At 54.5% G+C, this 27,364-nt stretch overlaps 3 protein-coding genes across 11 annotated transcripts in view; 2 read left to right on the top strand and 1 right to left on the bottom strand.

The window, feature by feature from the left end:
* Positions 1 to 2,301, top strand: part of ST6GALNAC2 (ST6 N-acetylgalactosaminide alpha-2,6-sialyltransferase 2) — a 31,484-nt gene extending 29,183 nt beyond the window's left edge. The window contains exon 11 of the transcript XR_004743594.2: positions 1,546 to 2,301. The gene's annotated coding sequence lies outside the window, so the exon portion shown is untranslated. The remainder of the gene's footprint in view (positions 1 to 1,545) is intronic.
* PRCD (photoreceptor disc component) lies at positions 457 to 17,608 on the bottom strand. 7 transcript variants are annotated; one of them, XM_078374728.1, is made up of 6 exons: positions 13,073 to 13,244; positions 12,747 to 12,815; positions 10,381 to 10,460; positions 9,893 to 9,983; positions 2,482 to 4,887; positions 457 to 933 (listed from the first exon to the last, which is right to left on the bottom strand). In XM_078374728.1, the coding sequence occupies exons 1-3, from the start codon at positions 13,144 to 13,146 to the stop codon at positions 10,439 to 10,441; spliced, it is 165 nt and encodes a 54-aa protein (XP_078230854.1). In that variant the 5' UTR covers positions 13,147 to 13,244; the 3' UTR covers positions 457 to 933; positions 2,482 to 4,887; positions 9,893 to 9,983; positions 10,381 to 10,438. The 7 variants fall into 7 exon arrangements, with proteins under 7 accessions (XP_078230854.1, XP_078230855.1, XP_078230850.1 ...); XM_078374729.1 differs by having other exon boundaries at positions 10,385 to 10,460; XM_078374724.1 differs by lacking the exons at positions 10,381 to 10,460; positions 13,073 to 13,244 and adding an exon at positions 17,378 to 17,608.
* On the top strand, positions 14,557 to 25,812 carry CYGB (cytoglobin). 3 transcript variants are annotated; one of them, XR_004743596.3, is made up of 5 exons: positions 14,557 to 15,863; positions 21,543 to 21,774; positions 22,090 to 22,253; positions 24,333 to 24,464; positions 24,554 to 25,812. XR_004743596.3 is itself a non-coding variant. In XM_035301860.3 (4 exons), exons 1-4 carry the CDS (start codon positions 15,721 to 15,723, stop codon positions 24,585 to 24,587), a joined length of 573 nt encoding a protein of 190 aa, XP_035157751.1. In that variant the 5' UTR covers positions 14,557 to 15,720; the 3' UTR covers positions 24,588 to 25,812. The 3 variants fall into 3 exon arrangements, 2 of the variants coding, with proteins under 2 accessions (XP_035157751.1, XP_035157750.1); XM_035301860.3 differs by lacking the exon at positions 24,333 to 24,464; XM_035301859.3 differs by lacking the exons at positions 24,333 to 24,464; positions 24,554 to 25,812 and adding an exon at positions 23,186 to 24,258.
* The last annotated feature ends 1,552 nt before the right edge of the window (positions 25,813 to 27,364 follow it).

The raw sequence follows: 27,364 nt of genomic DNA, 5'->3' as shown, positions 1-27,364 counted from the left end.
CAGCGGGCCCACTGTGTTGGGGCAGTCACTGACAGGGTTGAAGACATGGTGTCTGAAGCTCACAGTAATAGAAAACAGGGTCTTTGGGCTGGTCACAGTGGCACAGGCCCAAAATCCCAACACTTTGGTTAGCCAAGGCAGGAGGATCACTTGAGCCCAGGAGTTCAAGACCAGCCTGAGCAACATAGGGAGATTCCCATCTCTACAAAAAAAATTAAAAAAATAAAATAGCTGGGTGTTGTGGCACATGCCTGTAGTCCCAGCTGGACAGGAGGCTGAGGTGGGAGGATTGGGAGATTGAGGCTGTGCAGTGAGCCATGACAAGCCTCTTTTTTTTTGAGAGAAAGTCTTTCTCTGTCACTCTTGCTCTGTCACCTTGAGCAAGGGTAACAGAGCAAGACCTTGTCTCAAAAAAGAAAAAACCATAAAAATAAAGCAAACAGAGTCTTTAGAATATTGAGATTATTTCTCAACCTGGAACAGAATCCTTAATTTTATTAATAAGAACACAGACGAAGGTAGGTAGTATCCCAAGCAGCTGACTGCTTACATCTGGAACAGCGGGCAGCAGGAATATCAAGGAAGCACGTGTGTATGGCAGGCACTGTTAGTGGCCAGTCTCTTCCTCCAGCTGATGAGCCTACGGTCTCTTCAGCTGCTGGGTGAGGGTCCTCTTCAGCAGGGGCAAGCCCCTCCCTAGCCCCAGGGGCAAATCTTGATTCATCTGTACCAGACATGGTGAGTCTATTTCCTTTGCTGGACGTTGTTTTGGGAAAGAGTCTGCGATGCAATTCTCGCCAAGTTTAGGAAGGTTTTCCTGCTTTTAAAAACAACAGCCTCTCTTCTGGCTTAGGGACACTGTGAAGAAGTGATGCTGGGCCTGCTGGAGCCGTCTTGCATCTGTGAGGCTTCCGTTAAGCAGGAGCCGAAGGACTGCGATGGCAGAGTAGAGAGAAGAAATAACATGAGTCCTCAGTATTGCGGAAGCCGCCAGTCTCAACACCCCCACAATTCAGACCTTTTGTTTTGATTCAGAGACATGTCTGTACAGATATAGATATATATGTATGTGTGTGTGTATATATATATATATATTTTTTTTTTTTTTTGAGACAGAGATTTGCTTTTGTCGTTGGAATGCAGTGGCATGATCTCAGCTCACTGCAACCTCCACCTCCTGGGTTCATGTGATTCTCCTGCCTCAGCCTAGTAGCTGGGATTACAGGTGTGCACCACCACACCCAGCTAATTTTTGTATATTTAGTAGAGACGGGGGTTTGGTCATCTTGGCCAGGCTGGTCTCAAGCTCCTGACCTCAGGTAACCCACCCACCTCAGCCCCTCAAAGTGATCACAGGCATGAGCCACCATGTCCAGCTGCATTTTTATATTCTTAAACGCAGGATATGTCTTACAAGCAATGGCATCTCAGTTTAAGTGAATTACAAAATGTGAGATTCTAAAAAGAAATTAAGTCATTTTAATTTGGGTGTTCTGTTTCAGTCAAATCATCCTAAATGATATCTTTTAAAATAATTCTTCCCAGAAGAATGGATCATGGCAGAAGACAGCAAATGAGCTGCTGCATGCAACCTTCCTTTCTGAAATAATAGCAGCTGCCTATACCAAGTGTTTACTCCGTGCCAGGTACTCTCGAAACACCTTTTGATTCACTGTCTCATCTGATTCTCATGACAGCCCTGTCATTATCCCCCCTACCCAACCACCCATTTCGCAGCTGAGGAAGCCAAGGTACAGAAATGTTAAAGGAATTCACAGGTGAAGGCACTGAGACCTGAACTCAATCCAGCCTAAAAGCCCATGGTCTCAGCCACCATGCCCTGTTTCCTACAAAAATTACACTATGACAGTGGAATATTTTTGCTTAACTCCAGAGATTTTAATTCATCCCCCTAGAAAGCCCATCATGAAAACGTAGAGGATTTTTTTCCTGAGAGTTCTTGGGACTGTGAAATAGGGTCACAGATCTTGTTCAGATATCTGGGATCATGCAGATGACCAGGCAGATGGAAGAAAAGTAAAAATATTAAAATGAAACATAAAACTGGGATCACTGCATTAAGTTTAACTTAGCTTTAACTTTCTGGAGGAGGAGAAACCTGACACAGACCCTATGCATTGAGAATAGATGACCTTGGAATTGTGGATCATCTGTGCTCGCCAGCAGTGTCCAGGAAGAAAAGCAATGCATTTGACGTCCCTGCTTGAAAGAGTCACTGCCTCTAGATTATTACTCAAAAATTGATTTTTTTTAAATAAAAATAAATGAATTTGAAGATGATGTAATGTTCCGTGGATCTCTTCTGTCATTTCCCGGACATGTCTCTCCAGGCCCAGAAAGCCCTGCCTTCTCACAGCTGTTGCATAACCTTTAGCTTGTGATAGTGTTTATTCCTTTTGCCTTGAAAGCCCCTTCCCTGCATCTTCCCTGCTCAGCAGATTCCAGCTGGTACTTAAATACCTCCTCTGCGAAGTCTTGACTGAGATGCTGCAACAATTCCCGAGCTGTTTCCTCGTGGCACCTTTCTGCTGGCAGGTGGATTAGCACATTTTCTGCAATCCAGGATGACCTGGAGGAAAATCCCAGCTCTACTGATTCTAGCTGAGTAACCTTGGCAAAGGTCACCTCATTTCTGAGTCTCGTTTTCTCATCGGAGGAGGAGGAAGAGGAGGAGGAGCCAAACCTCACTGGAGGTCGTTAAGTCAGTGCTTCAGAGCACTTAGCACAGTGCCTGGTGCAAGGTAAGCACCGAATAAATGGGAGTTTGTGTTATTTCAACATACTTGGAACACATCTCACTCTTTTATGATTATTTATATGTCTGGCTTTTCTGCTAGATGGTGAGCAAAACAAGTATCAGTCTTCATTCTTGTTTCTAACTCTCTATGTCATCTTTATTCTGGTGTAATTTACATATAATGCAGTGTAACCATTTACAGTGTATGGTTCAGTAGTCCAGGAAGTGTATATACCCATGTAACCACAATCCCAGTTAAGATTTAGAACATTTTTGTCACCACAAGATCTCCTTCTTAGGCAGGGCTGGTGGCTCCTGCCCGTAATCCCAGCACTATGGGAATCCAATGCAGGTGGATCACCTGAGGTCAGGAGTTTGAGACCAACTTGGCCAACATGGCAAAACCCTGTCTCTACTAAAAATACAAAAAATTAGCCAGGTGTGGTTGTGGGCACCTGTAATCCCGGCTACTCAGGAGGCTGAGGCAGAAGAATCACTCAAACTCAGGAGGCAGAAGTTGCAGTGAGCTGAGATCGTGCGGTGGCATTCCAGCCTGGGTGACAAGAGTGAAACTCTGTCTCAAAAAAAAACAAAGAACAAAAAACAACTTCTTACCCTTGCAGTCAACCCCCATATCTAACCCTGGTCCCAGTCAACCACAGATGCCTTCTGTCACTATCAGTTGGTTCTGCCTGCTCTAGAATTCCATGCAGATGTAATCACACAGCAGGTAGCATTTTGTGTCTGGCTTCTCTCAATTTACCCATGTCTTTTGCATCAGTTGTTCGTTTCCTTTTCATTGCTGAGTATTAATTCTATAAATATATCCCAGTTTGTTTATCTGCTCACATGTTGAGGAATATTTGGGTTATTTCCAGTTTGGAGCTGTTACTAATAAAGCTGCTGTGGACATTTCTGTAGTCTTTTTTGTGGATGTACGTTTTCATTCCTCTGAGATAACTTTGTAAGAAACTGCCACACTGGTTTCCCAGGTGGTTGTAACACTTCACCAGTCCCCAGCAGTATATGATATACGACAGGGTCACATCTTGGACAGTACTTATTATGGTCAGGCTTCAGCTTTAATTACTCTGGTGGGCATGCAGTGGTATCTCATTGGGCTTCTGATTTGCATATTGACATCTTTCTTTCCCAAAGTGCTGGGATTACAGGCGTGAGCCACTGCGCCTGGCCACATGTTGAGCATCTTTCGATGTATTTGCTGTATGTATGTTTTGTTGTAGTGTATATTAAAACCTTTCCCCACTGTTTTATTGGGCCGTCTTATTATCAAACTGTAAAAGGTCTTTAAGTATTCTGGATACAAGTCCTTTCTCAGAGTTTTGTTTGGCAAATATTTACTCCCAGTCTTTCCAAGTGCAGAGGTTTCATTTTGATGAGGTCCAATGCATTGATTTTCCTTTTCTGGTTAGTGCTTTTCGTATCCTGTTGAAAGGACCTTTCTTTCTCCATTGGATTACCTTTGCTGCATCTGTTTCTGGATTCCATTGATCTGTGTGTATGTCCTGATGAATCTCACACCATCTTGACCTCTGATTCTGTCTTCTCACCGTAGCAAAGCCACTGTGGTCCACTTGGGTTTCCCTCCCCAAACTGTAGTCAGGGACCTGGTTCCAGGCAGTCATGGGGTCACTGTCCGTGTGTGCTGCCTGTTGTCAAGTGTCTGTTTCTTATATTTTGCCCGGTTTTCTGGTTGTTAAGTGGCAGAAGGTCTTAATCCATTTCTGGATCCACAGGGCTTGGCACACAGCACCTCCAGACACAGTTCATTATAGTCACTTTCGATTAGGAAAGTTGGTGGGGCCCCCAGAGAGCTTCTGGTCCATCCCCTTCATTTTACAAAACAGTTATTTTCCGGAGGAGATCATTAGTACTTCACATCCTCACCCCAGCCCACTGGGGCTTGACAAATGTTTATCAAATGGGGAAACCAAAAGGTCCAGAGTACAAAAGGTCACAGGGACAGGCAGGGTTGGGCTGGCAGAACTAGGCCACCTAGGCTGGGGCCTTCCTATAGGACTAACCAGCAGGACAGAGTCTGTCTCTCCTCACTGTGTCACTCCCAACAGCTGACACAGGGTTTGTACATTGCAGGTTCCCGGAGCATGCTTGTTAAATAAATGACCAAATGAACGCATTATTTTAATGCTTACTTCAAAATGGCTTCTGCCTCTGTATATATTAAGTATATGTGTGTCTGTATGTGTATGTCTGTGTGTGTCTGTGTGTGCATATGTGTAGGTGTGTGCATATACATGTGTATGTGTATCTGTGTATGTCTGTATGTGTATATGTCTGTGTGTGTGTGAATGTATGTGTATGCATGTGTAAGTGTATGCATATGGGTGTATGTGTGTGTATCTGTGTGTGAATGTGTATGTGTTATGTGTCTGCGTCTGTGTATATGTACATCTGTGCATGTGCAAATATGTATGTCTTTGTGAATATGTATGTGTGTGTGAATGTGTATGTGTGTGTATATATCTGTGTGAATGTGTGTATGTGTGTGACTGTGTATATGTGTATGTGTGAACATGTGTGTGAATTATCTGTGTGTGTGTGTGTGTGTGTGTGTGTTCACTTAGGGACAGGATTGGCCTCTCCTACCCAGGCTCATAGGCCGAGTCTGTTAGCAAATTTTTTTGGTTTAAATTTTCTTAGCCCCTATGGTTGTAATCCCCACTAGGGGGCACATGTGTCCCACAGAGAGGGTCTGTGCTCCTTAAGCACAAAGACTGGCTGCCAGCTGTCAGCAGATCCCCCTCGAAGCCACCTCCTTGGTCTCCATGTCCTGCACCCTCCCCCTGCAAAACCAAATCAAGACAGCCTTCCTCGCCAGACTCCCCCTTCTCCAGCTGGGCTTCTGGCTGCCATCCTCTCCTCTCCTCAGGGTCCTGCCCCTGGCTGAAGGAGGCAACAGAGTGGCAGTGGCGTGACGGTAGGTGATGACCTTGCTATCTGTCATCCCTGCCAGGGGCCACCACTTCCTCCCTGAGGAAGCCTGAGGAGTCCTAGCGGGGTAGCTCTCCTCTCTGCGTCACCTGGCAGGCAAGAACCAGCCTCTCAGGGCCCAGCGTCTGGTCTGCCCTTGAATGTGAGTTCCTGAAGACAGAACAGTGGCAATGACCCTGGCTGACACCAGCCCACCTGCAAAGGCAGGCTGGGCAGGACCGCAGCTCCATTCCTTGTGCCTTGTAGATGGGTCACAACCAGAATGCCCTCACGGCCCCCAACTCCAGACTCGGGCCCCCTCCATCCCAAGCTTTGGCATCAGATTTCCCAGGCTTAGGTCCTGGCTTCACTGCCAGCTACGAGTGACCTTAAGCAAGTTCCTTGAACTTCACTTTCCTTATTGGATAAATGATAACAGTTCCTGCCGCATAAAATACAGCAGTGGCACAGTGCCTAGCACATAGTAAGCACCCAATGTATGCTAGTGGTTATAAGTATCATTATCATTATATTAACCTAAGCTTCCGTGCAAACCACTTTGCTATTCTGAGGTTCACAAAGAAGCATGATTTTCCTACCAAAATCTGTATTAGGGTTAAAAAAAAAAAAAGAAAAGAAGCATGATTTTCCTCTAGCTTTAGCTCTAGGTCTTGGGCTTCTTCCTAACAGTGAGGCCCCCTGCAGAGGGGCTACGGGAGCCTTAGGAACAGTGGGGTTCGCTCTTATGCCATTGTGCCTCTCTCAGAGTGGGCACCATGCCCTACTCATCTAGTCTTGGCTCAGCACCTCTGCTGTTTGCCCTTGCCCAGGACTGTCTGCACACACACACACACACACACACACACACACACAACTACATACACACACAAGTGCACGCTTGGGGTGGGTAGGTACTCCCCAAGGTGACATCTACACCCCAGGGTGACAGTGGACAGCAGCAGCTGCTGTGGCTACTTCCCTCGCTCCTATCTCACCCTGCCGCCTCATTAGTTCCCTGGTCATGCTCCAGTCTCCAGGAGAGACCAGCAGCCGCCCTGAGCCTCAGTCACAGGAGCAGCACCTCCCTGCTCCTGGCTGCTGCCCTCAGCCGCCCTGCAGCTCCAAGCAGCCTTTCCCCGTCACTCAGACTCCCCCAGCAGAGAGATTAGCATTGACACAGAGGAAGGCACCACATCAGGGCTGCGCCTCCCAGCTTGTCAAGGTGCTGAGGTTCATTCCGGAAGCAGAGCCAGTTGCAGTGGCAGTGTCCATGCCTGGGGGTTGGGACAGGGTTTTGGGCACAGAGAGGCAGTGACAGCCTTTGGCATACTGGGTGCTTCCCCACCCCAGCAATGCCACCCTCTGCCATTCTCTAATCTGTTGCAGAACTGCTGGCTGCCCAGCTCTGTGTTTGTGGAGAAGCAGCAGGAGGACCACAGAGTGAGGAGGTGAGGAACTCTAGCCATCCTGAATCTACCACTGTTCAGTAATTTACGGTTCGAACCTAATTGTGCCAGCTCACATATATGGGACACTTACCCAACGTGCTAAGCTCTTCCATGCATTATCTAATCAACCCTTACGACAACTCTAAGAGATAGATAGCACCATCCCCATCCTACAGCTAAGGAAACTGAGGCACAGAGGTGTTCAGAAACCTACCCAGGCCACAGAGGTAGGACGCACTGGTGGAACCAGGTTCGAACCCAGGAGCTCTGACTCTGGACGCCTTCCTCTCGGACTCTGTCATTTCACAGTAGCCAGCACCCTGGACTAGAAGGGACCCCACCCTTTGCCTCAGCTCTACCTCTCTAGTTGCCCTTTGTTTACCTTCTCCTAAGCCCCTGAGAACTCCTGCTCCCATTCCCAAGCAGTGGCTCCTTGCAAGGAAACAGGAGGAGAAAGGACTCAGCCTCCGTGGGTACAGTGTCCTAGTCAGGATTTAAGCCATTGCCCCACTTAAAGGTCCACCCTAGCCCTGAGCTTCACACCAACCCCTGCGATGGGAGCCAGTGGTCTGAGGAAGGGGCACCTGGGTCCCGGGAGCCTTCTGTGGGGAGCTCTAGGCTGAGAGAGGCAACTTTCTGCAGCAGGAGCTGCAAATGTGCAGATTGCGCAGAGAACCCGGGGGGGGGGGGGGGGGGGGAGAGGCCCCGGGAATAAGAGGCAAGCGTGGGCTGGGTGTGCGGGGAAGGTGTAAACACAATCTGCTCCCACCAAAGCCAGCCTGCTCCCTGGGGGAGAGAGCCCCCCCCACCAGCCCACATGGCACCCCAGCTGCCCAGGCAGCCCCAGCCCCGCCACCAGCCAGCAGCCCCTTCCTCTCTCTTTCCTGCCCTTCATCTAGATCGGGTCCCTGGAGCAGTGGGCACTTCCTCGCAGGTTCTTGGAACAGTGCTGTGGAGGGGTGCTGCCTTGGGGAAGTGCCTCTGGGCCATAAGCCAGACCCATGACCTTGGCCTGACAGTTCCTCAGACCAGTGGAAGAAGATAGGCAACGTGGAAATGGCAGCAAGGATGAGGTGACAGGAACATGGCAAATAGATGAGAGAATAAATGCAGATAGGATCTGGGAACACAGACTGGGTCCCCAGAACAGTGCCCTCTGGCCCTCAGCCTGACAGGCCTGTCACCAGGAAGGCCGATGCCTCTCGGAAAGAGACAGGCTGACAGGAGCTGAGACAGGCAGTCACAGGCTCACGGCCTGGGTCAGGCTGGCGCTCTGGCTTTGCCCCTGCGGGCTCCTTCCCTAGTGTGACTTTCCCCCTGCCTCCTGCCTGCCCTACTTTGAGAGACTCCCACAGAACTGCCTTTGCACACACCCCAGCCAGGCTCCCCGAGGAACCGGCAGCCCCTCCCCAGCGGGGTGCGCCTCCTCCCCCACCCTGAGCACCTCCCCAGTGGTTCCCTCTCCTATGCGGCATCCCTCACCCTTTCCCTTCCTTCCCTTCAGAGGCGGAGCAGCGGCAGCTGAGGTGCTGCTGTCTAGAGAACTCCTCCGTCTCCTACTGCCTGAAAGTCAAGGGCAGGGGCCAGCCAGGCGGAGACATCGCCGCCAGGCTGGCAGAGGGAGCTGGCTGGGGAGGAGAGACTCGTGTGCACGGAGGCATGGGGGGATTTTGAAGACTAATAGCTTCGAGATGTCGGGAGCAGCTGCCTGCAGGGTCTGCGCCTGGATTTGGGAGTAGAAGCGGAAATCTGCTTTTATCTCTGTGCAGGATCGCAGGATTGCAAAGTGAGAAATGGCAGAGCAGCTGGGGGCAAAGGAGGCAGCCGCGGGGACTGAGCATCAGCAAATTGACAAAAACAAGTGTCAGGCTTTTTCCTTCCCACACGCTACTGCCCATTTGGAACACACGCGCTCGAGCACACGGCAGAAAACACATTGGGAGGACAAGCTGTCAGTTGCTCCCATCCAGCTGCAGGCAGACATGTCACAGATCCAACTGGCATTTCTTATTGATAATTTCAGCAGAGCAGCCAGTGACAGGAGGAGCTCTGGGAACTGGGGAAAGGCAAGTGCCACAGAAGCGAGTGCCACTGTGGCCAACTGACACCAGCACCTCAGACCACAAGCGGAGGCTTCACAGAATAGCTCCTGGGCTGACAGGCAGTGGCTGGGCCAGCAATCCACCCCCAACCCCTGCAAACTGTGCTGGGTTCCAGGGGGAGGCCGCCTGCCATGGTGGGTAGGAGCGTGGGCTCTGCAGCTCCAGTGTGAGCCCGGGAGCCTCCATGTACTGCCAGGTGACGCTGGGCAAATGATTTAACCTCTCTCTGTGTTTCCTCATTTAGAAATTGTGGATAATATTACCAGGCTCTGTGGGTATCTGAGGATTAAATTACAGAATGAATGGAAGCCCTTGCTTAGTAAACGTGAGCCATCAGCCATCCCTTGCTTCTGGGGTCTACTCACTCCTTACTTATTCCTGCCTCTTGTCTGGGCTGCTGGCTGCCCCGGAATTAGCGGGAGGACCCAGCAAGTCCCTCACCCTGGGCTTTCTCAGACTCAGCAGTTCCTCAAAGGAGCCTCAGGAACACAGAGGGGAGGGAGCCCATCTGAGAGCAGCAAGCACCTCTGCTGTTTCTACCAGGCCCAGCCAGGTCCTGCTCGGGAGCCCACAGCCAGGGCCTGGGGGAAGGGGAGACTGGTAGGTCCTGGGCTGAAAGTGGGGGTACCTACCCTTTAGTGCTGCTTTCCCCCATTCTCCCTCTTGCTGCTGCCCCGGCTCCCACAGCATCCTCCTGGACTAGGGAACGAACCAGGACCTGAGCTGAAACAAAAAATCGGAACAGATCAGCACTTCTCCCACACCTGAGGATGGGACTTGCATTCAGAGTGGATGCTGCAGAGCACCGCCTCTCCCTTGGATGTCCTCCGACACTGCCCTTGCGCCCCATCATGACCACCACGCCATCCCCAAGCCTAGAAAATGTGGTCAAACCACACGTGGTTCTCTGCAAACTAACCCTTGCCCCATGGCCTGGAACACAACAGGCTTAAGGTAGCAGCCAAAGGCACAAGTCCATTCACCTACTTTGAACCTCCATCAGAGACCACAAGGGCTGAACTCTGCCTGCTATGCTCCTATATGGCCAGGCCTTGTCTATTTCTTCCTCCCTGTCCCCAGCCCTGCCCTCTGTCCTCCCCAACTCCCAGCCCTGCCCTACCTGCCTGGGCCAGCTGATCCCAGTCTCTGGGCCTGAGCCCACCTGCAGAGGTGAGGCTTTACTTCAGAGGTTCTTTCTCCCTAAACAGAGGAAAGCACTGGGGTCAGAACTGGAGGATGTGACCTTCCCATGTTTCTCACTCTCCTCTTCCTCCTACTCCCATCCCTATCGATTCACCCCAATATTGAGGGGCAGGAGCACCTAGGCAATCAGTTGGCATTTAGGACAGTGTGACTGGAGAGCAGAAATGTCACCCCCACCGCCAGCCCTCCACAGCAGCCACCATCGGCAGGTGGTTCCTCGATGTCAGACCGATTTTTCCAGTTAACTGGGTCCCAAGGAGTTAATAGGCAACTGCTTCCTTCTGGCTAAGTCACGCCAGGCCTGGCCTGGCCAGATGGTCCTCAGAATTGGCCTTTTCTCTCCTGCCAGCAGGTCCAGGCCCATTTCATGTAGAAGAGGCACTGCCTGGAAGTCAGGGCCTGAACATCTCGTATTTGCCACAAATGAGATAGATTATCGGGAGCAAGTCACCTAAATCTTCCTGCCCCTCAGTTTCCTCAACCACTAACCAAAGATTAAAAACACATGTGCTGGTCGGGTGCGGTGGCTCACACCTATAATCCGAGCACTTTGGGAGGCCGAAATGGGTGGATCACGAGGTCAAGAGATCGAGACCACCCTGGTCAACATGGTGAAACCTCATCTCTACTAAAAATACAAAAAATTAGCTGAGCATGGTGGTGCATGCCTGTAGTCCCAGCTACTCGGGAGGCTGAGGCAGGAGAATTGCTTGAACCCAGGAGACGGAGGTTGCGGTGAGCCAAGATCGTGCCATTGCACTCCAGCCTGGGTAACAAGAGCGAAACTCTGTCTCAAAAAAAAAAAAAAAAAAAAAAAAAAACACATGTGCTGCCAGTCCTCTGGGTATTGAGACTTCTGAGTGAGTTAATGTATAAGAAACCTCTGGAGAACACTAAAGCACAGGTCCCGGGTAGAACAAGACAGCTGCTAGCATTTATGGTGCAATTATTCTGCACCCTCACCAGGACCTCGAAAGCACTGTTATCAACCCTAGTTTACGTAAAAATAAACTGAGTGCGTAAATGGCCCCATAGTCTTTCCATTAGTAAGAGGGAAGCCAGGATTTAAATTCTCCCTGCCCAACTCCAGACCCTGGCTCAATAGTGAGGACCACTCAGCATTTGAGGGCCTCCTGTGGGGGGAGGCCCAGGCGTGGTCATTTTATCCGATTTAACTAGTGATACTAAGCAGGCACTGTTATGATGATCCCAGCTGGCCTATCCAGTGTCACAGAAATGCCTCTGTTTCCTGTACAGTCCCAGGGCTTCCCGTCGGGCCTTCTGATCATCAGAATCTCAGGACTCAGAATCCCAGGACTCAGAGGACAGGAGACAGGAAGACTGAGGTTCTCTCGGTTGCCATTGTCACATATCAAAGGGACTCATTGCTGGCAAGTCCCCACTCAGAGACATGGATGGTCACAGGACCCCGCCACCTGCATCCACCCTGTGTGGAGACACCCTCCTGCCAGCAGGCCCTGACCCAAGGATATAATAGGATATTTTTTACTCTTTGTTTCACTGGGAGCAAAAAAGTCCTTCTTCAGACGGGTCTCCCATGCTAGGTGAGTCCATAGGCACAAAAGGAACCCCTCGTGCACGGGAACTTAATAAAGATTTGCTGGTGTATCCCTGTATTTCGTTGGGATAGGCGCCCCTGTCATCGAACGACAGTGGTCACCCACGGAAGGAAAAGTCTGGAAGTTCCCCCAACTTCACCCCCTAAAGACCACATGGCTTCAGCCTAGGGAAGAGTTAACTTTCTGGCCACTGGAGACAGCGTCCTGCCCGCAGGGGCTGCCCAGCCAATGGCACTCAATGCTGATGATGTCATGCTCCTCCCGCGCCTTCTATTGGGGACTGGACAGCGAATCCTGCAGGAGGCTGGGGCTGCGAAGCCGAGGCGGGGCGGGGGCAGAGGAGGAGGAGGGGGAAGGGCAAGGAAAGGCGAGCAAAGCCGCGCACAGCTCCTCCTGCCTCATCCCTGCCTCCACTCCCCTGCGCCTCCCGACAGAAGGTGCCCCGGGGGACCGCTCCGTACTGGAGATGAGAGGCACAGCAGCTTTGGTCCAGAGGAGCGGCTGGGGGCTCCCATTCCCAACTGCAGAAAACAAGACATCCGGCCTGCCCACCAGGCGGACGGGGAGCTGGGTGCCTAGGGCAAGCGCCGGGAGACGGTGCAGCACAGGCGCACACACAGGCACACACGTGCACCCCCAACCAGGCACAGCCACAGCATCCTTGGCAGCACCCTCCCTCTCCCAGCCCAGATTCCAGCCTTACCTGCCAGAGGCCTGAGGGTCTGAGTCCACGCTGCTGGCCCTAACTGCCCCATCCACGTCGCTGGGCTCTCTGTGGGAGGCAAGAGTAGGCAGGAAGAACTATGGCCGTGCCCGGCCCCTCCACAGGTCCCAGCCGCATTGGGCTATGGCACTGGAGGCTGCAACTAGAGCTTTTGACGCTCTAAGTGTCCCCTGCTCTGAGACTGAGCTCTCAAGGGTTCCTTGAAAATGCCCTCCCAGCTCCCCTGAAGGTCCAGGCTTAGTGGCAGCCCAGCCCCATGGGTCCTCCCCCACCAACCCCCAGCCATAGCCCAGTCAGTTTCTCACGGTTGGACTCTGTTGGCAAATCGGCGGCGCCAGAGCATGGCCAGGGTGCTGAGCAGGAAAAGTGTGGTGCACATGGCGCAGCTGCCCCATCCCCTCCCAGACCAAGTCCACAGAAGGCCACAGGCGAGGAGCCAAAATGGCCCCGGCCAGCTCTCAGGAGCCACTGCGGTCTGTCCTGCGGTTCCTGCTGGGGATGGATTAGGAGGCTCAAGCTGATTAGTGGGTCAGCGGCCTTGACCTTGGGAGGACTGATTAAGCTCGCTGGGCCCCGGTTCTCCCCTCCAGCGGTAGGATCAAGGTGTGTACTGTGGCATTGGGCACATATTCGGAATGTCCATCTCTGAGACCAGGCCTTGCTTACAAGGAGCTGCCAGTCTAGACGAATGTGCTGTCAAGTACAATGACTGCAGGAGAGTGACCCGGGAGTGATTCAAGGCGCCTCCAGGGCACTTTCAGAGTTGCAGGCATCAGGGCAAGGTTCAGAGAGGGGCGAGGGCATCTGAATTTGCAGCGCAAGGAGGATGAGCCCTCAGACAGAAGACGCTGCGAGGCTACTGACATGAAATCATGGAGCATCTGCGGGGAACTGCAAGGTGAGCAGAGGTGAAGCAATGATGTCACCGCAGAAAGATCAGGAGAGGAGGAAGAAAGGGGAAGAATATTCAATAACGAAGCCAGAGAGACAGGGGAGACTCGACAGTGAAGGGCTGGCACAGTTTACCCTCTGGACAATCCTCTCCAAACTTTACTGATTACACACCCTCTTCAGTAAAAGGCAGAATTCAAGTGCGCACTCACAAAATAGATAGGTGCACCCACCTACAAATTATATGCTAGATGACGATGCAGATACATCCCTACACCATAAGGCTGCACTGAATTTGCAAAGGATGAGATGAAAAGAAATAGCGGTTTTCTCCTACTTTCCACATTCCAAGGGGACCTGTTGGGCAGCCACTTGGTCCCAGCAACTTTGAGAAACTGTTCAGTGTGTGTGGAGCGTAGAACCAGCCATGACCACGCTGAGACGTGGGTCTGGGAGTAATGAGAGAACCTGAACCCACCCACTCCTCTCCACCCCTCCAAAACCTCCAGGAGGCGTTAGATTTTCCTTCACTCAACAAGGGGGAGGCAGTGTCAGATGCACTGCCCCAGGGTCCCCCAGGCACCGGAGCCCTGAGCTCCCAGGAAGGGCCCAGCCTGCAGCTGAGGCTTGCCTGGGCGAGTTCTCCCTGCCTCCCCAGGACCTTACAGTCGAATTTTAAGAATAAATACATGAACCATAGCAGAAGCCCAGAGCCAACCCTTGGCAATGCTTGGGCAATGGGACACCAAGTCTTGAGCAAGGACAGGGTCACGGGGAGCCTGAGTGACTTCTCTTCCTGACACTGCCAGGAACTGTCTGGCCTCAGGCTGTTCCCAGGACCCAGCAGCCGCTGAAGGGCGGGCACCATGGAACTCTCCCCCTACCTCTGGCCCAACGCACACTGCTCTGGACAGGGTCCACCAGGAGGAAGGATTTGTCTCCCCCAGCCCGGAATCAAGCCCTTGGTGGCAGCTGAGATGTCCCCAGCGGCTTGTGCCTTCCTCAGGACTTCTTGACCGGCAAGTCCTCTCTGCCCTATCCGGTGCCTCTCCGGACTTTTCTCCGACACCAGCTGGGCCAGAATTCAGGGCAGCGCCTAGTTCTTGCCTGTCCTTGTCATTGGTAAGCCACGGGGGACTTCTCGACGCCCCCGCCGCCACGCGCGTGCACCGAGGGCAACGGGGGTGCTGGGCGGAAGGAAAGGGGTCGCAGGCCTCGGGCGCCCGCGATCGGAGGTGCGCTCAAGTTCCGACAGCCAGGGCGGTGGGCGGGCGGGGGGACGATCCCAGTCTAATCCCCCCACCCCAAGAGCCGTGGCGCCGCGGCCACCAGCGCCTGGCTCCGGGGAGAGGCCGGGGCTCCGGGAGCCCAGCGCGGTCCAGGGGACCCCACGGAAGGGCTAGCGGGCAGCCTCACAGCGAAAGCTCGGGAGTGTTGGACTTTGAGTCAGTTCCCCGCCGCTGGAAGGGTCTGCACGCGCACACCCGGGATGCCGCACGCTTTGGGAGCCGGGACCAAGCGCTACCGGCCCGCGCCCGCCTCGGCGCACTCCTGTGCGGCCCGCGCCACCCTATGACGCGTGACCGCCCATTCCTCCCGGGACCCCCATTGCCCCGGCCACACCTACCCCAGCCCCGCCCCGCAGTGCAACTCCGCGGTGGCCTGCGGGTGGGCGGGCGGCAGTCGCGTCGCCCCCACCCGGAGCAGCTTTTCACCTTGCCGGCATTGGCTCACCCACACGGGGCCCGGGGTTTGGAGCGGATTTGTTTTTTTAAACATTTTCCAGCAGACCACATCCCCGCCCCCCGCTGGCTGTCCCCCGCCCCCCGCACATATACCCTGCACACACGCACGCACACACACACACACACACACCCGGCGCGCACAGACACACGCTTCCTCCCTCCGCGCTCTACCCCTCGCCCGCCCGCCGCGCACGCAGCCGGCCCCGGCTCCCCGCTCCCCGCGCCCCGCGCCCCGCGCCCAGCGCTCGGCGCCCCGCGCCCCGCCACCGCCGCCGCCGCCGCCGCCGAGCAAAGCCAGGCTGGGCTTGGAGCTCCTCATGGAGAAAGTGGCAGGGGAGATGGAGATCGAGCGCAGGGAGCGGAGCGAGGAGCTGTCCGAGGCGGAGAGGAAGGCGGTGCAGGCTACGTGGGCCCGGCTCTATGCCCACTGCGAGGACGTGGGGGTGGCCATCCTGGTGAGGTAGGTGTCGCCCGGCCCGGCCGGGCCCTGGGCAGGGAGGGCGGCAGCGGCTCCGGGCAGAGGCGGGCTGGGCCAGGGTCCGAGCTCCGGCGCCACCTCCCCAGCCGTGACTGGGGCCGGTGCGAGGTCGGCGGGGCGGGCAGCGTGGGGCGCCTTGGGGTGAACGAAGCCTGGGCTGAGCTTTCCCTGGCTCTGGCGTGGAGCTCACCAGGAACTAGGAACAAGATGCTGGAGGGCACCTCGGTCCCCCTCCTTTTCCCGGCCTGAGAACTCCTCCCTCGGCCAGAGACCCCAGACACCCAGCCAAGCTGTCAGACACACACATTTTTCTGGCCTTTGAAAGGGAGTAGCAGGGGCTCCCCATTTTAGAGATGGGTAAACCGAGGCTCAGTCAAGAAAGGGGACAAAGAGGAGCAGACCCTTGTCTCAAGCTCAGCTGCTCACTGGATTCAAAGCCTCTTGGAAGAACAGGGAGCAAAGAGCAGAGGTTGAGAAGGAAGAGAGCTGGGGTCCAGTGTTCCCAGCTGCCCTCTTCCTGCTGGAGGTGCAGGTCAGCAGGATCTCCTGGCGCAGACACAGGTGTGGAGAAGCAAACAGTGCGGGAGCATACAGTCCCTGCTGAGTCTGAGGGTGACTGGAGAAGAGAGAAGCCTAACCCTGTCAGGAGACAGGGCCTAACCCTAAAACCCCCCACCTAGGGAGGAAATGCAGTGGCTTGGGCTTAGGGGGTCATTCAGGCACCACACGTCCCTAAGAGAGCCACACACACAGAGCGTCCCATTCATACACCTGCCCAGAGCGTGCACACACCATTCTCATTAACGTGATGTGTCCAAGCCTCGAAAGCTAGTAACTGACTCGAGCTACAAATCCATGCTCTCTTCCCACATGTGCTGGCCCCTGGGGGTGCAGGCAGAGAGGTTCCAGACCAGCTCACTCTCAATCCCCTGTTCTTGGCAGAGGAAAGGGTCAAATCTAGGACAGAGCAGGACAGCCTTGTCATGGGAAGACGGGTGAAGCCTCGCTCTGCAAGGATAGCTTTAGTGCCTCCCCGACTCCCAGGCCTCTCCGTCTCCAGCTTCTCTCTCTCAAGCCTGGGACCTACCCAGCTCCACCATGATATGCCCTGATTCCAACTCCGAAGCAGATTTTGGAGGAAAAAGAGCAGGAAGCACTTCTAAGGAGTTAAAGGAGCATTCCTGAGGATGGGGCAGCTATCTCAGCAGCACCCCAGGCCCAGAAACAGAGCTGGGAGCGGCCGGAAGCTAAGAGGGGCATTGGGATCCTGGAGCCTCAGACACTTGGAACCGCAGATCCCCCCACGGGCTGGCATCTACACAAGCACACAGCGGGTAGCAGAGCCAGACTGCATCCTCGGACACTGGCAGCCGGGTGCGTGTCTAGGCAAGCACATGGGTCACCAGAGGAGGCAAGCCAGGGTCCTCAGGACCTTGGAGGTTTTCTGTCCCAACCCCTGCCACGTGCCTGTGCGGATCCGTGGAGGAAGTACTCACCGTCCACATCCCGGGGCACCACTGAACCTCCCCAGGAAGGGGACCAGGGTGGGGCAGATGCCAAGGAGAAATGAAGCACTGAGGGCAGGGCCATGTCTGGACAGTCAGAGCTTTCAGCCAGGATTTCTTTTTTTCTCTCCACCCCTCTTCCAGTCTCCACTCCTGTCTCTTAGAGGGGCCTGGGCCTGGGCTGGAGGAGGTCGTTACCAATGTGCTCAATTCTGTCGGACTAGAGCCCAGCCTGTCTCAGCTCTGTCTCAGCCACTCCCTGCCAGCCCAACCCCACAGGGCCTCGCTTTCCTTCTTTCCTCCTGTCTCTGCCCAGGGCCTGGTCAGTAGGGGAGGGGAGGAGAGGGGGATAAGGGCTCCTGAAGGTCCCTCCTTAGATCCTGCGCCCATCAGTCTTGACACAGTGCTTTCTTCCCACACACAACACACACATCCTCAAGGTCAAGGCCCCAGCTGGAGCCCTCCGGCCAGCGCTCTCAACTGTGCCCTCTTCACTGCACCAGGCCAGCGCTCTCAGCCCTAGTGAGCCTGCAGGGCAGGGAGAAGGCCGCTGTACCTCCACAGCCCCAACCTGGAGAAGTTGCCACGTTGGTGGGGGTGGAGGAGGCGTTACTTTCAGAACCTGGGGCAGACCCCACACTTCCACTCCCAGCCAGGGAGGAGACCAAGAGGGAACACCCACCTTCCCGCCGGGTTGTAACTCTGACACCTTCCTCCTCACACTCAGACAGGCCTATTTCAGGCTCTCTTGGAAGCCCAGATTCCTCTGGGAGCTGAGAAACTCCCCAGGGCTGGCTGTGGAGGCTTCTCCCTGGCAGCACAGGCTGAGACTGGGCGAGTCTCAAGTGGAAACATCATGGAGCCAGGAGGCAGGAGCCACACACGTGGGCCCCACGGGCTGCAGAACCTTGGAGGGTCTGGGTGGGGGCTCCCTGAGACTGTCATTCCTCAGGGCCACAACCCAGTGGTGGGTGTTGAGGCAGGAGACACCTGGTTACCAGGCCACAGTCCCCTGGCACAGCCATCTTTTCAGGCAGTGTGGGGAAACCATCAAAGCAGGGCCCATCTGGGCCCCTTCCTGGCCCATCTACTCTATTGGGCAATCTTGGACATCTATTCCTAATTCATAAGAGGGGGATTAAAACGGTGCGTATCTCAGGAGGGAAATGCAAGTATTTGTGAGATCATACAGTAAGTGCTCAATAAATTTTCCCTGTTGTTTCCTAATCAGTAAAATAGAGGTAACACCTGCTTAGCTGTGGCAATTAAATACAATAACAGACCAGGCACCTCGGCTCACACCTGTAATCCCAGCAATTTGGAAGGCCAAGGAGGGCAGAACACCTGAGGTCAGAAGTTCAAGACCAGCCTGACCAATATGGCAAAACCCTGTATCTAAAATACAAAAATTAGCCGGGCCTGGTGGCGGGCACCTATAATCCCAGCTAATTTGGGAGGGTGAGAAAGAAGAATCACTTGAACCTGGGAGGTGGAGCTTGTAGGAAACCAAGATAGCACCACCGCACTCCAACCCGAGTAACAGAGTGAGATTCCATGAAAGAAAGAAAGAAAAAGAGAGAGAGAGAGAGAGAGAGAGGAAGGAAGGAAGGAAGGGAGAAAGAAAAGAGAGAGAGAGAAAGGGAGGAAGGAAGGGGAAAAGAGAAAAAAAGAGAGAGAGAAAAGAAAAGAAAAAGAAAGAGAAAGAAGGAGAGAGGAGGAAGGGAAGGAAGGGGTTCAATAACATACGTGGAGATACTTTGCAAATTGTAAAACACCAGGCAAATATATATCATTATTATTTTGAGTCAGGGTCTTGCTCTGTCACCCAAGCTGGAGTGCAGTGGGACGATCATGGCTCACTGCAGCCACCAATCCTGTGCTCGTGTGATCAGATCTTCCTGCTGCAGCCTCCCAAATAGCTAGGACTACAGACATGCACCGCCATACCAAGCCAATTTTTTTCTTTTTTTCTGGAGACAGGATCTCATTATGTTGCCCAGGCTGGTCACGAACTCCTGGCCTCAACGGATCTTCCTGCCTTGGCCTCTCAAAGTTCTGGGATTACAGGCATGAGCCACCACACCCAGCCTTTTATTATTATTATTACTTATTATCATTATTTCTTTTGATTTGGGATCTCACTCTGTCACCCAGGCTGAAGTGCAGGGGCATAATCTTGGCTCCCTGCAGCCTTGAGCTCCTGGGTTCAAGTGATCCTTCCACTTCAGCCTCCTGAGTAGCTAGAACCACAGGTGTGTGCCACCTCACCTGGCTAATTTTTTGTATTTGTAGAGACAGGGTTTGCCACATTGCCCAGGCTGGTCTCAAATGCCTGTGCTCAGGTGATCGCCTGCCTTGGCCTCGTAAAGTGCTAGGATTACAGGCGTGAGCCACCGTGCCCGGCCATATCATTATTTTTTATTGCAATTGTAAAACCTCCAATGTCTGAGATGCTCATTTAAGTCCAAATTGGGTTTTTCACATTGGTCCCTCATTACAGTGCTTCTCCAGAAAATTCAGTGTATCTTTAGACCGACAGCCTCACATGTCCTCACCCGTGTATCCATGAAGCAGTGATCGGGGGATCTCCTCTCACCTTTCTGCAGACAGGGAGCTTGTGAGGGGGTTTGCCTAAGGTCACAGTTGGCCTCTGAGAGGGGCCCTCCTGGGTTTCCACGCAGACTGTGCACTGGTCACTGTGCAAATTTCCCCTGCCAACAGCGGATCCAGCACCAGTAGGGACGACCCGGCCAGATGCCTTCTCTGCATCTGTTCCAGCCCTCACATCTGAGACTCACCTCCTGGCCAAAGGGCTGCTTCTACAAATTATCAGCTCCCTCTGATTACGAAGGGGATGCACAAAGGGGTGGAACAACCTGGAAGAACAGGTCCAGGGCACTCCATGCACTTTCGGGGATTCGCTTAAGTTATGTAAGTTCTGACTGAGTCCATGCCTATGTCTCATTTGATATCCAGCCCCCACAGGGAGAGGAGGTGCAAAAGTCGTTGTTGGCCAGGCACAGTGGTGCATGCCTATAATTCCAGCAATTTGGGAGGCTGGGGTCAGGAGTTCAAGACCAGCCTAGCCAACATGGTGAAACCCCTTCTCTACTAAAAATACAAAAAAGTAGCTAGCCGGGCATGGTGACAGGCACCTGTAGTCCCAGCTACTCAGGAGGCTGAGGCAGGAGAATCACTTAAACTTGGGAGGCAAAGGTTGCAGTGAGCCAAGATTGCACCACTGCACTCTAACCTGGATGACAGAGTAAGACGCAATCTCACACACACACACACACACACACACACACACACACAAAACACTGTCATTTTTCACACTGCAGGACCCCAGCTAGGGCAGGGGGTCAGGGTGCATGAGAGCCTTGGGATCGGTCTGACAGGCTGGAAGGGGGGCAGGGAAGGCCGCCTGAGTGGTGCCAATAGCCTGGGGGCAAAGCATTTGCTCTAGGCCAGCCTGCTCCAGGTAAGGCATGCCTAACACAGAAAATGGGTCATAAAAAGGAATGGGGCCTCCTGAGGAACATTTTCTCAACAGTAAATAGAGCCGCTGGGCCGGGAGAGGGATGACATGAATATTGGGAGGAATGTGAACGTAAGTTTGAAGAAGTGGGTGGGGGACAGTTCAGAAGAAGCCGGGAGTGCCCAGAAAAGGAGTTTCACTTTGGCAGACAGTAGGGAGTCATTGAATGCTTTTGAGTATGAACATGACTTCATGAAAGCAGTATTTTAGGAGAATCGGAACCATTTCAGACCAACTGGAGAAGATTTCATTTCAGGTTCACTATGATTCCAGAACCTGAGCTCTTACCCTGTCAGCTGTGACTAGAGCAGGCCTTGAAGGGGGTGTAGAGTTTGGGAAGGAAGCAAGAAGTGAGGAAGACAGAGGCCTGGGAGAGGAAGCCACCAGCCTGCGAAAGCCTGGCAGAGGGATGTGGCTGGACTGGGTAGGGGCCCCAGGTGAGCCGGCTTGGCCAGAGCGAGGAGGTTCTGTGCTGAGCTCTACGGATAGCAGTGAAAATAGTGATGGTGCAGGGATGGGGAGGTCTGGGGTGGCTTCCTCAGCTCCCACTATCTTGGCCGCTTCAGGGTGGGCCGGAGGATGCCCCAGCTTCAGCATCTACCCTGTTCCTCTTGCCAGGTTCTTTGTGAACTTCCCCTCAGCCAAGCAATACTTCAGCCAGTTCAAGCACATGGAGGATCCCCTGGAGATGGAGCGGAGCCCCCAGCTGCGGAAGCACGCCTGCAGGGTCATGGGAGCCCTCAACACTGTGGTGGAGAACCTGCACGACCCCGACAAGGTGTCCTCTGTGCTTGCCCTCGTGGGGAAGGCCCACGCCCTCAAACACAAGGTGGAGCCCGTGTACTTCAAGGTAGGCACCCGGCTCTGCTGCAGAGACCCCACGCCCATTCTTCATGGCCACCTGCAGCTCGCAGGCTCCAGGAGGGCTTCCTGGGACAGCAGAGGTGACCCCCAGAGTGGCTGCGAGAGGGAGGGGCAGTGCTGGCAGCAAGATGGAGGGGCTAGGTCCAGGGCAGCCTTTGTCCTGACAGCACTGGGCTCCCAAAGCTGCCAGGCTATGGCATTAGGAACAATCCCCTTGGCCACACATGGGATGGAGGGGCTCGGGGGTTAACGGATGCAGGGCGCCCTCGCGTTCACTCCCCCTTCCTCCCTTTACCCCCAGATCCTCTCTGGGGTCATTCTGGAGGTGATCGCCGAGGAATTTGCCAATGACTTCCCACCTGAGACGCAGAGAGCCTGGGCCAAGCTGCGTGGCCTCATCTACAGCCACGTGACCGCTGCCTACAAGGAAGTGGGCTGGGTGCAGCAGGTCCCCAACGCCACCACGTGAGGAGGCGGGCGAGGGTGGGCTGGGCAGCCTCCCTGCCATGTCCTCTCCTGTCCCCAAGGTCTTCCATCTCTCCTGGGGCCCTGGGGCTGACCGCCTGGGAGGGAAAACCTGAGGCAGGCCAACCCTGGGGTCTGACATGGAAGAACAGGCATCATAGGAACAGGCCTTCAAGACGGCTCCCCTGGGACTTCAGGCTGCGCAGAACCGTGAGCCTGAGCAGAGGTCCTCCCGAGCCTTCTCATTCCCTAGAGCCAGGGAGTGCTAAGAGCATCCAATGCCACAGCTGGCCAGGCAGAGAGGCGCCAGAGGCTCCTGGCGGAAGGTCTGATCATCAGGCTCAGAAGCGGCCCAGGCCAGCCCAGCCACTTCCTCCCTGGGTGCCAGTCACAAGGGGATGTTTTTTCATCTCTTGCTGACCAGTGCTGCAATCTGCCCTCTGCCTCAACAGGGCTAGAGCCAGGAGGATCACGAGGACATGTACACACCCACATGCCCAAGCCCACAAGGGAGCTCCATGGGTGTCACTCACACGCACGCTCACAGGGGGATGTTTACTTCCAGGCTGACCTGGAGGCTGGCCTTCCCGTTCTGGGCCCGGGAGGTGGCTCAAGGAGGGTGGCCGGCCTCCGTGACTCCTGCTGACTCGGAGCGTGAGGGGAGGGCTAGCCCCCAGACACAGCGGCTGGGAACACTCAGCCTCCCTGGGCCCCCAAGGGGAGGCTTACTCTGGGAGCTGAATGAAGACGCAGAGGCAGGGCTGGAGTAGGAAGGAGTGAGCGGAGCGGAGGCAGGAATGGGAAGCAGAGGTCAGCCAGCAGCCCAAGACACACGTGGTGGAGAAACGTTCCCAGCAGTTTCCCATGGAAAAGGCGGTGTCTCCCGCCGGGCTCTACATGGGTCCCCAAGCTGCCGGCCCTCCTGCTCACAGGCGCAGCTCCTGGAGGAGGTCTCCTGAGGGCAGCTGGGGACGTCAGGCCTCCTGCCCTTCCTGCTGCTGACCACACTGGCCCGGGGCTGGCTCCTGCACCCCTCCCCCTTCTCCCGTCAGCACCACCCCAAGAGAATGGAGTCCTCAAGAACTGCTGGCCACAGCCAAGCCAACTCCAGATGTGCACAGCTGGGCCCTGGCCTGCCTGAAACCCGGAGTCAATGGGAAACAAGCAGATGTTGGCCCACCAGAGGAGGGCACTGGTAGAGCGTGGAGAGCTGGGAATGCCCCCTCGCCCCCCACCAGCTGTCACTCAGAGGGTCCAGGGGAAGAGGAGGAGAGAGGAGGGGGCTTGCCCTCCCACCCCTCTCCCCAGGCAGGCTCGGCTGCCAAAGATGAGTTTGTTTACAACACTTCCTGCTTCCAGAGAAACGGGCTTTTATACAAGGGCCGAGAGGGACAGGAAAGAGAGCTGGCTGGGCGCGAGCCCCAGTGAATCAGAAACACATGGCCTGGTTCCCCACACGCTGCCCGCCCTGCCCTCCCCACCCTGCCCCGGGACCTCCATCTCCAAACCCCAAACATTAGGAAAGTGCCAAAGTCTCCTCCTTCTCCCTCTTCTGCTCTTTCTGGACTGATGGAGATGGGCTATCGTGGACACTGGCACCCCATGGGGGTTAGCCCCCAGCTGTCAAGTGCTGGGGTTGTCCCCTCATCCCTTTACATCCTCTAGCCCACTCCCAGGGTCCCTGGCCTGAGCCTGCAGAGCCTCCCTGCTGCCAGGGTCTCCATGGGCTCGAGGGTAGGACAGAGTTACAGGGCAGAGTCCTAGAAGGCCCTCACCCAACTTCTCTTATCAGGGAAGCAGGAGTGGGCCAGGCGCCACTGTTTATTGAGCCATCTCTGCTTCAGGGTGTGCGCCTTTGCGTGGGCGGGTGGGGGGTGCACGATGATTGCAGCGGGGGCTGCGTGAACCAAGAATACGAGAATACAGATGGTGGCCCCAGGAGGGATGAGACAGGCCAGACAGAACTCGCCACATTTCAGAACTAATGGAAAAAGAGCTTACGTTGGTATGTTGCTTTGCAGTTTGTGAAACACTTTTTTGCCCAGTTTATGCACAAGACAGACATTATTCACATTTTAGAGAAAAAGATCCAGAGTTCCCATGGGCCAACAGACTTACCTGAGATCACGGCAGGTTCGGAGCAGGACACAGACTGGAACTTGGCTCTCACAGTTGCTTTCAACCACACTGTGCCCGGTCTCCTGGCAGGAAGTGAGCCTCGCCAGCCCCAGGTCCCTTTCCCCCCAGGGTCCTTCCTGCCTCTGGTAACCTATATCCTTCCCTTCCTATCTCATCCACAGCCCACCAGCCACACTGCCCTCTTCGGGGCCGTAGGACCCCTCCCTCCACCCCCCTCCCTGGCAGCACCTTGAGCAGAAGGCCGAGTTCTGAAGACCCTCCTTGACAACCAAGGAAGCTGGAGGAATCCCTGACTCGACTTCCCCGAAGGAGGCCTCTGCGGCAGCCACAGCCCCCCCCGGAGCTGCTGGGAGGCAGCGCTGGCTGCCTGGATGCTGACCCCAGTGTGGTGGGCGGGTGGGGGACCCTTCCTCCTCGCAGAGCGGGGCCCACTCTTCTTAGCTTTTCTACTCACTGTTAGAGAGAGACCTAGCTGTGCGGCTGGCGGGGCTCGGGACAGGTCTAGGAGTCCCTTGGGGAATAAACCAGCCCCATTTCTATCAGCCCGGACGGCACGCAGGTCTCCACATCACCATCTAGAGTATCACGCACACATCTACCATAAATACAGATATATTCTATATATGAGCTATATATAAATATATATATATACATATATATACACGCGTACATATCTAGAATGTGTATCTGCGGGGCCCAGAAGCCTCAGTTCTGCCCACCTGTGAGTGGGGCAAGGAGGAGTTCCCGTTGTGCAGAGAACAGAGTGTTCTGGCAGAAAGGCAGTCCCACAGCGGTGCAGAGGACCTGGGCCTGGAGGGGCAGGGCTGGGGCAACCTGGCTTGGCAGCAAAGCCCAGCCCCTTCTCAGACCAGCTCCCCACATTCCTGCATTCCACTTCCAGGCAGAAAGGAAGGGGCTCCCCCTACTCCCCGAGAGGAACTGACTCACCAATTGCCCGAGAATGGGCAGGGGCAGAGTGAAGTTCTGGACAGACTGACCGCACTGGGGGAAGGGCCTCAGTCCAGAAACTTGCACTGCCAGCTCCACCTGCCTTGGCCACCAGAGCAGCCCCAGGGGATCCGGGCTGCTGGGCAGCAGGTCGGTGGGACCACGTCCCTGGGTCTCACCCTCAGTTCTGAGGGCTGAGGGCCTTCCCCACCCCATCCTCCTCCTGGCCAGCGGTTGGCCCTGTCTATTCATCTACGTCAGCCTTGTCGGGGGAGGGGGACCCCCCCCATGTGTGCCCCTTGGTCACATGTATTGTCTTCAAGGATGTTTTGCTGCTGTGGCTACTATGTCTGTGTCCCCTCCTATCCCATCTTCAGGCCGTCATCTGTGTAACTGCCTGTCTTCCTTTTCTAGTTACTGATGTTTGTAACCAGACCCAGCTGTGTCATTAAACAGACCCATTCTTGCTGTACCTGTGCACACTTGTGCGGTCTCTTCCTCGCCTCTGTCTCCTCTCCCTGGTTCTGGGCTCAGGCCTTTTTCCTGAAAGTCCTCCCTTGGCCAGGCATGGTGGCTCATGCCTGTAATCCCTGCACTTTGGAAGGCTGAGGCAGGCAGATCATGAGGTCAGGAGTTGGAGACCAGTCTGACCAACACAGTGAAACCCCGTCTTTACTAAAAATACAAAAATTAGCCAGGCGTGGTGGTGGGCACCTGTAATCCCAGCTACTCGGGAGGCTGAGGAAGGAGAATCACTTGCCTCTGGGAGGTGGAGGTTGCAGTGAGCCGAGATTGTGCCACTGCACTCCAGCCTGGGCAAAAGAGCAAGACTTGGTCTCAAAAAAAAAAAAAAAAGTCAGGAGATTTAAAGATTTGATTCTGGAAATCTCTTCCCAGCAAGGGTAGAATAGGGAGGAAGGAATCAGAGGTGAGATATCCAGACAGAAGGACCCTGTTTGTCCCAGTACTTTAGTGATAGAACCAAGGATTGAACCTTGACCTTTTTTTTTTTTTTTTGAGATAGAGTTTCGCTCTTGTTGCCCAGGCTGGAGTGCAATGATGCAATCTTGGCTCACCAAAACCCCTGCCTCCTGGGTTCAAGTGACTCTCCTGCCTCAGCCTCCCAAGTAGCTGGAATTACAGGTACGCGTCACCATGCTCAGCTACTTTTGTATTTTTAGTAGAGATGGAGTTTCTCCATGTTGGTCAGGCTGGTCTTGAACTCTCGACCTCAGATAATCCACCCACCTCAAGTTACATGCAGTGGATCAGCCCTTGGGTGTTTGAGAAAGGAAGCCTGCTCTCATAAGCCTCAAACCCCCAATGCCTTCTCTGTGCTCTCAGCTCCCAGATCCCTTCCCCAGCCCTCTATCCCTCACCCCATAGCTGGCTGGGTCAGGCCTGCCCAGCCCCCACTCCATGATGAAGGCAGCAGCAGCAGCAGCTCCCTGAGAAGGGACCAGGAGGTCACCAGCCCCGGGTGGGCTGCAGGAGAAGCAGGAAACAGCCTCTGCCCCTTGGGAGGCCTGCGGGCTGCCTGGGAAGACTCATCGGACATGCAGGAAGAGCCTTGTCTCCCAGACCATGATCTTCTTGAGTGCAGCCTCTGCCTTTGTCTCCTGGGCCTGGCACAGGGGAGAAGCTCAGTAGAAATCAAAGAATCGATAAATAACTGCTCTTAGAAAGCAAGACAAGTACCTAGTACAGGCCTAGAGTGAGCTGTATGAACTAAAACAATGCAGGGCAGAGAGGACAGCTCGGGCCTGGCCTTTCCAGGGAGGCAGTGGAAAAAGACAGCGCACTGGCTCTGGGCCCAGACTCCATCTCTCGATGCTAGGTGACCTTGGGCAAGTCACGCAGCCTTTCTGAGCTGCAGTTACCTCTAACTTACAGCAGGAGTGAACATGAAGGCTGCCTTGCAAGGCAGGTACCAGGAGGAGGAAGATGGATGCCACAGGGCAGAGGACAGTGACAGGCCATCAGGGCCGTGTCAGGAGGCAAAGGAAAAGAAATAGAAGGAACTA

This window comes from Callithrix jacchus, chromosome 5 (assembly GCF_049354715.1).
Source record: "Callithrix jacchus isolate 240 chromosome 5, calJac240_pri, whole genome shotgun sequence".
Taxonomy (NCBI): Eukaryota; Metazoa; Chordata; class Mammalia; order Primates; family Cebidae; genus Callithrix; species Callithrix jacchus.
Note: the sequence above shows the minus strand (reverse complement) of the source record. Positions and strands in the feature narration are given on the sequence as shown.

What these genes read in the sequence shown, in the direction of transcription:
- PRCD (XM_078374724.1), bottom strand. Translation starts at nt 17,471, where the DNA reads ATGGCCCTGCCCTCAGTGCTTCATTTCTCCTTGGCATCTGCCCCACCC. An exon ending in GACCCTCAGGCCTCTGGCAG is followed by an intron (nt 9,984 to 12,746) that starts GTAAGGCTGGAA and finishes TTTTTGTTTCAG; the next exon opens with CTCAGGTCCTGGTTCGTTCC. An exon ending in GGGGAAAGCAGCACTAAAGG is followed by an intron (nt 4,888 to 9,892) that starts GTAGGTACCCCC and finishes TTATTTAACAAG; the next exon opens with CATGCTCCGGGAACCTGCAA.
- CYGB (XM_035301859.3), top strand. Translation starts at nt 15,721, where the DNA reads ATGGAGAAAGTGGCAGGGGAGATGGAGATCGAGCGCAGGGAGCGGAGC. An exon ending in TGGAGCCCGTGTACTTCAAG is followed by an intron (nt 21,775 to 22,089) that starts GTAGGCACCCGG and finishes CTTTACCCCCAG; the next exon opens with ATCCTCTCTGGGGTCATTCT. An exon ending in CAGGTCCCCAACGCCACCAC is followed by an intron (nt 22,254 to 23,185) that starts GTGAGGAGGCGG and finishes TCCTGCTCACAG; the next exon opens with GCGCAGCTCCTGGAGGAGGT.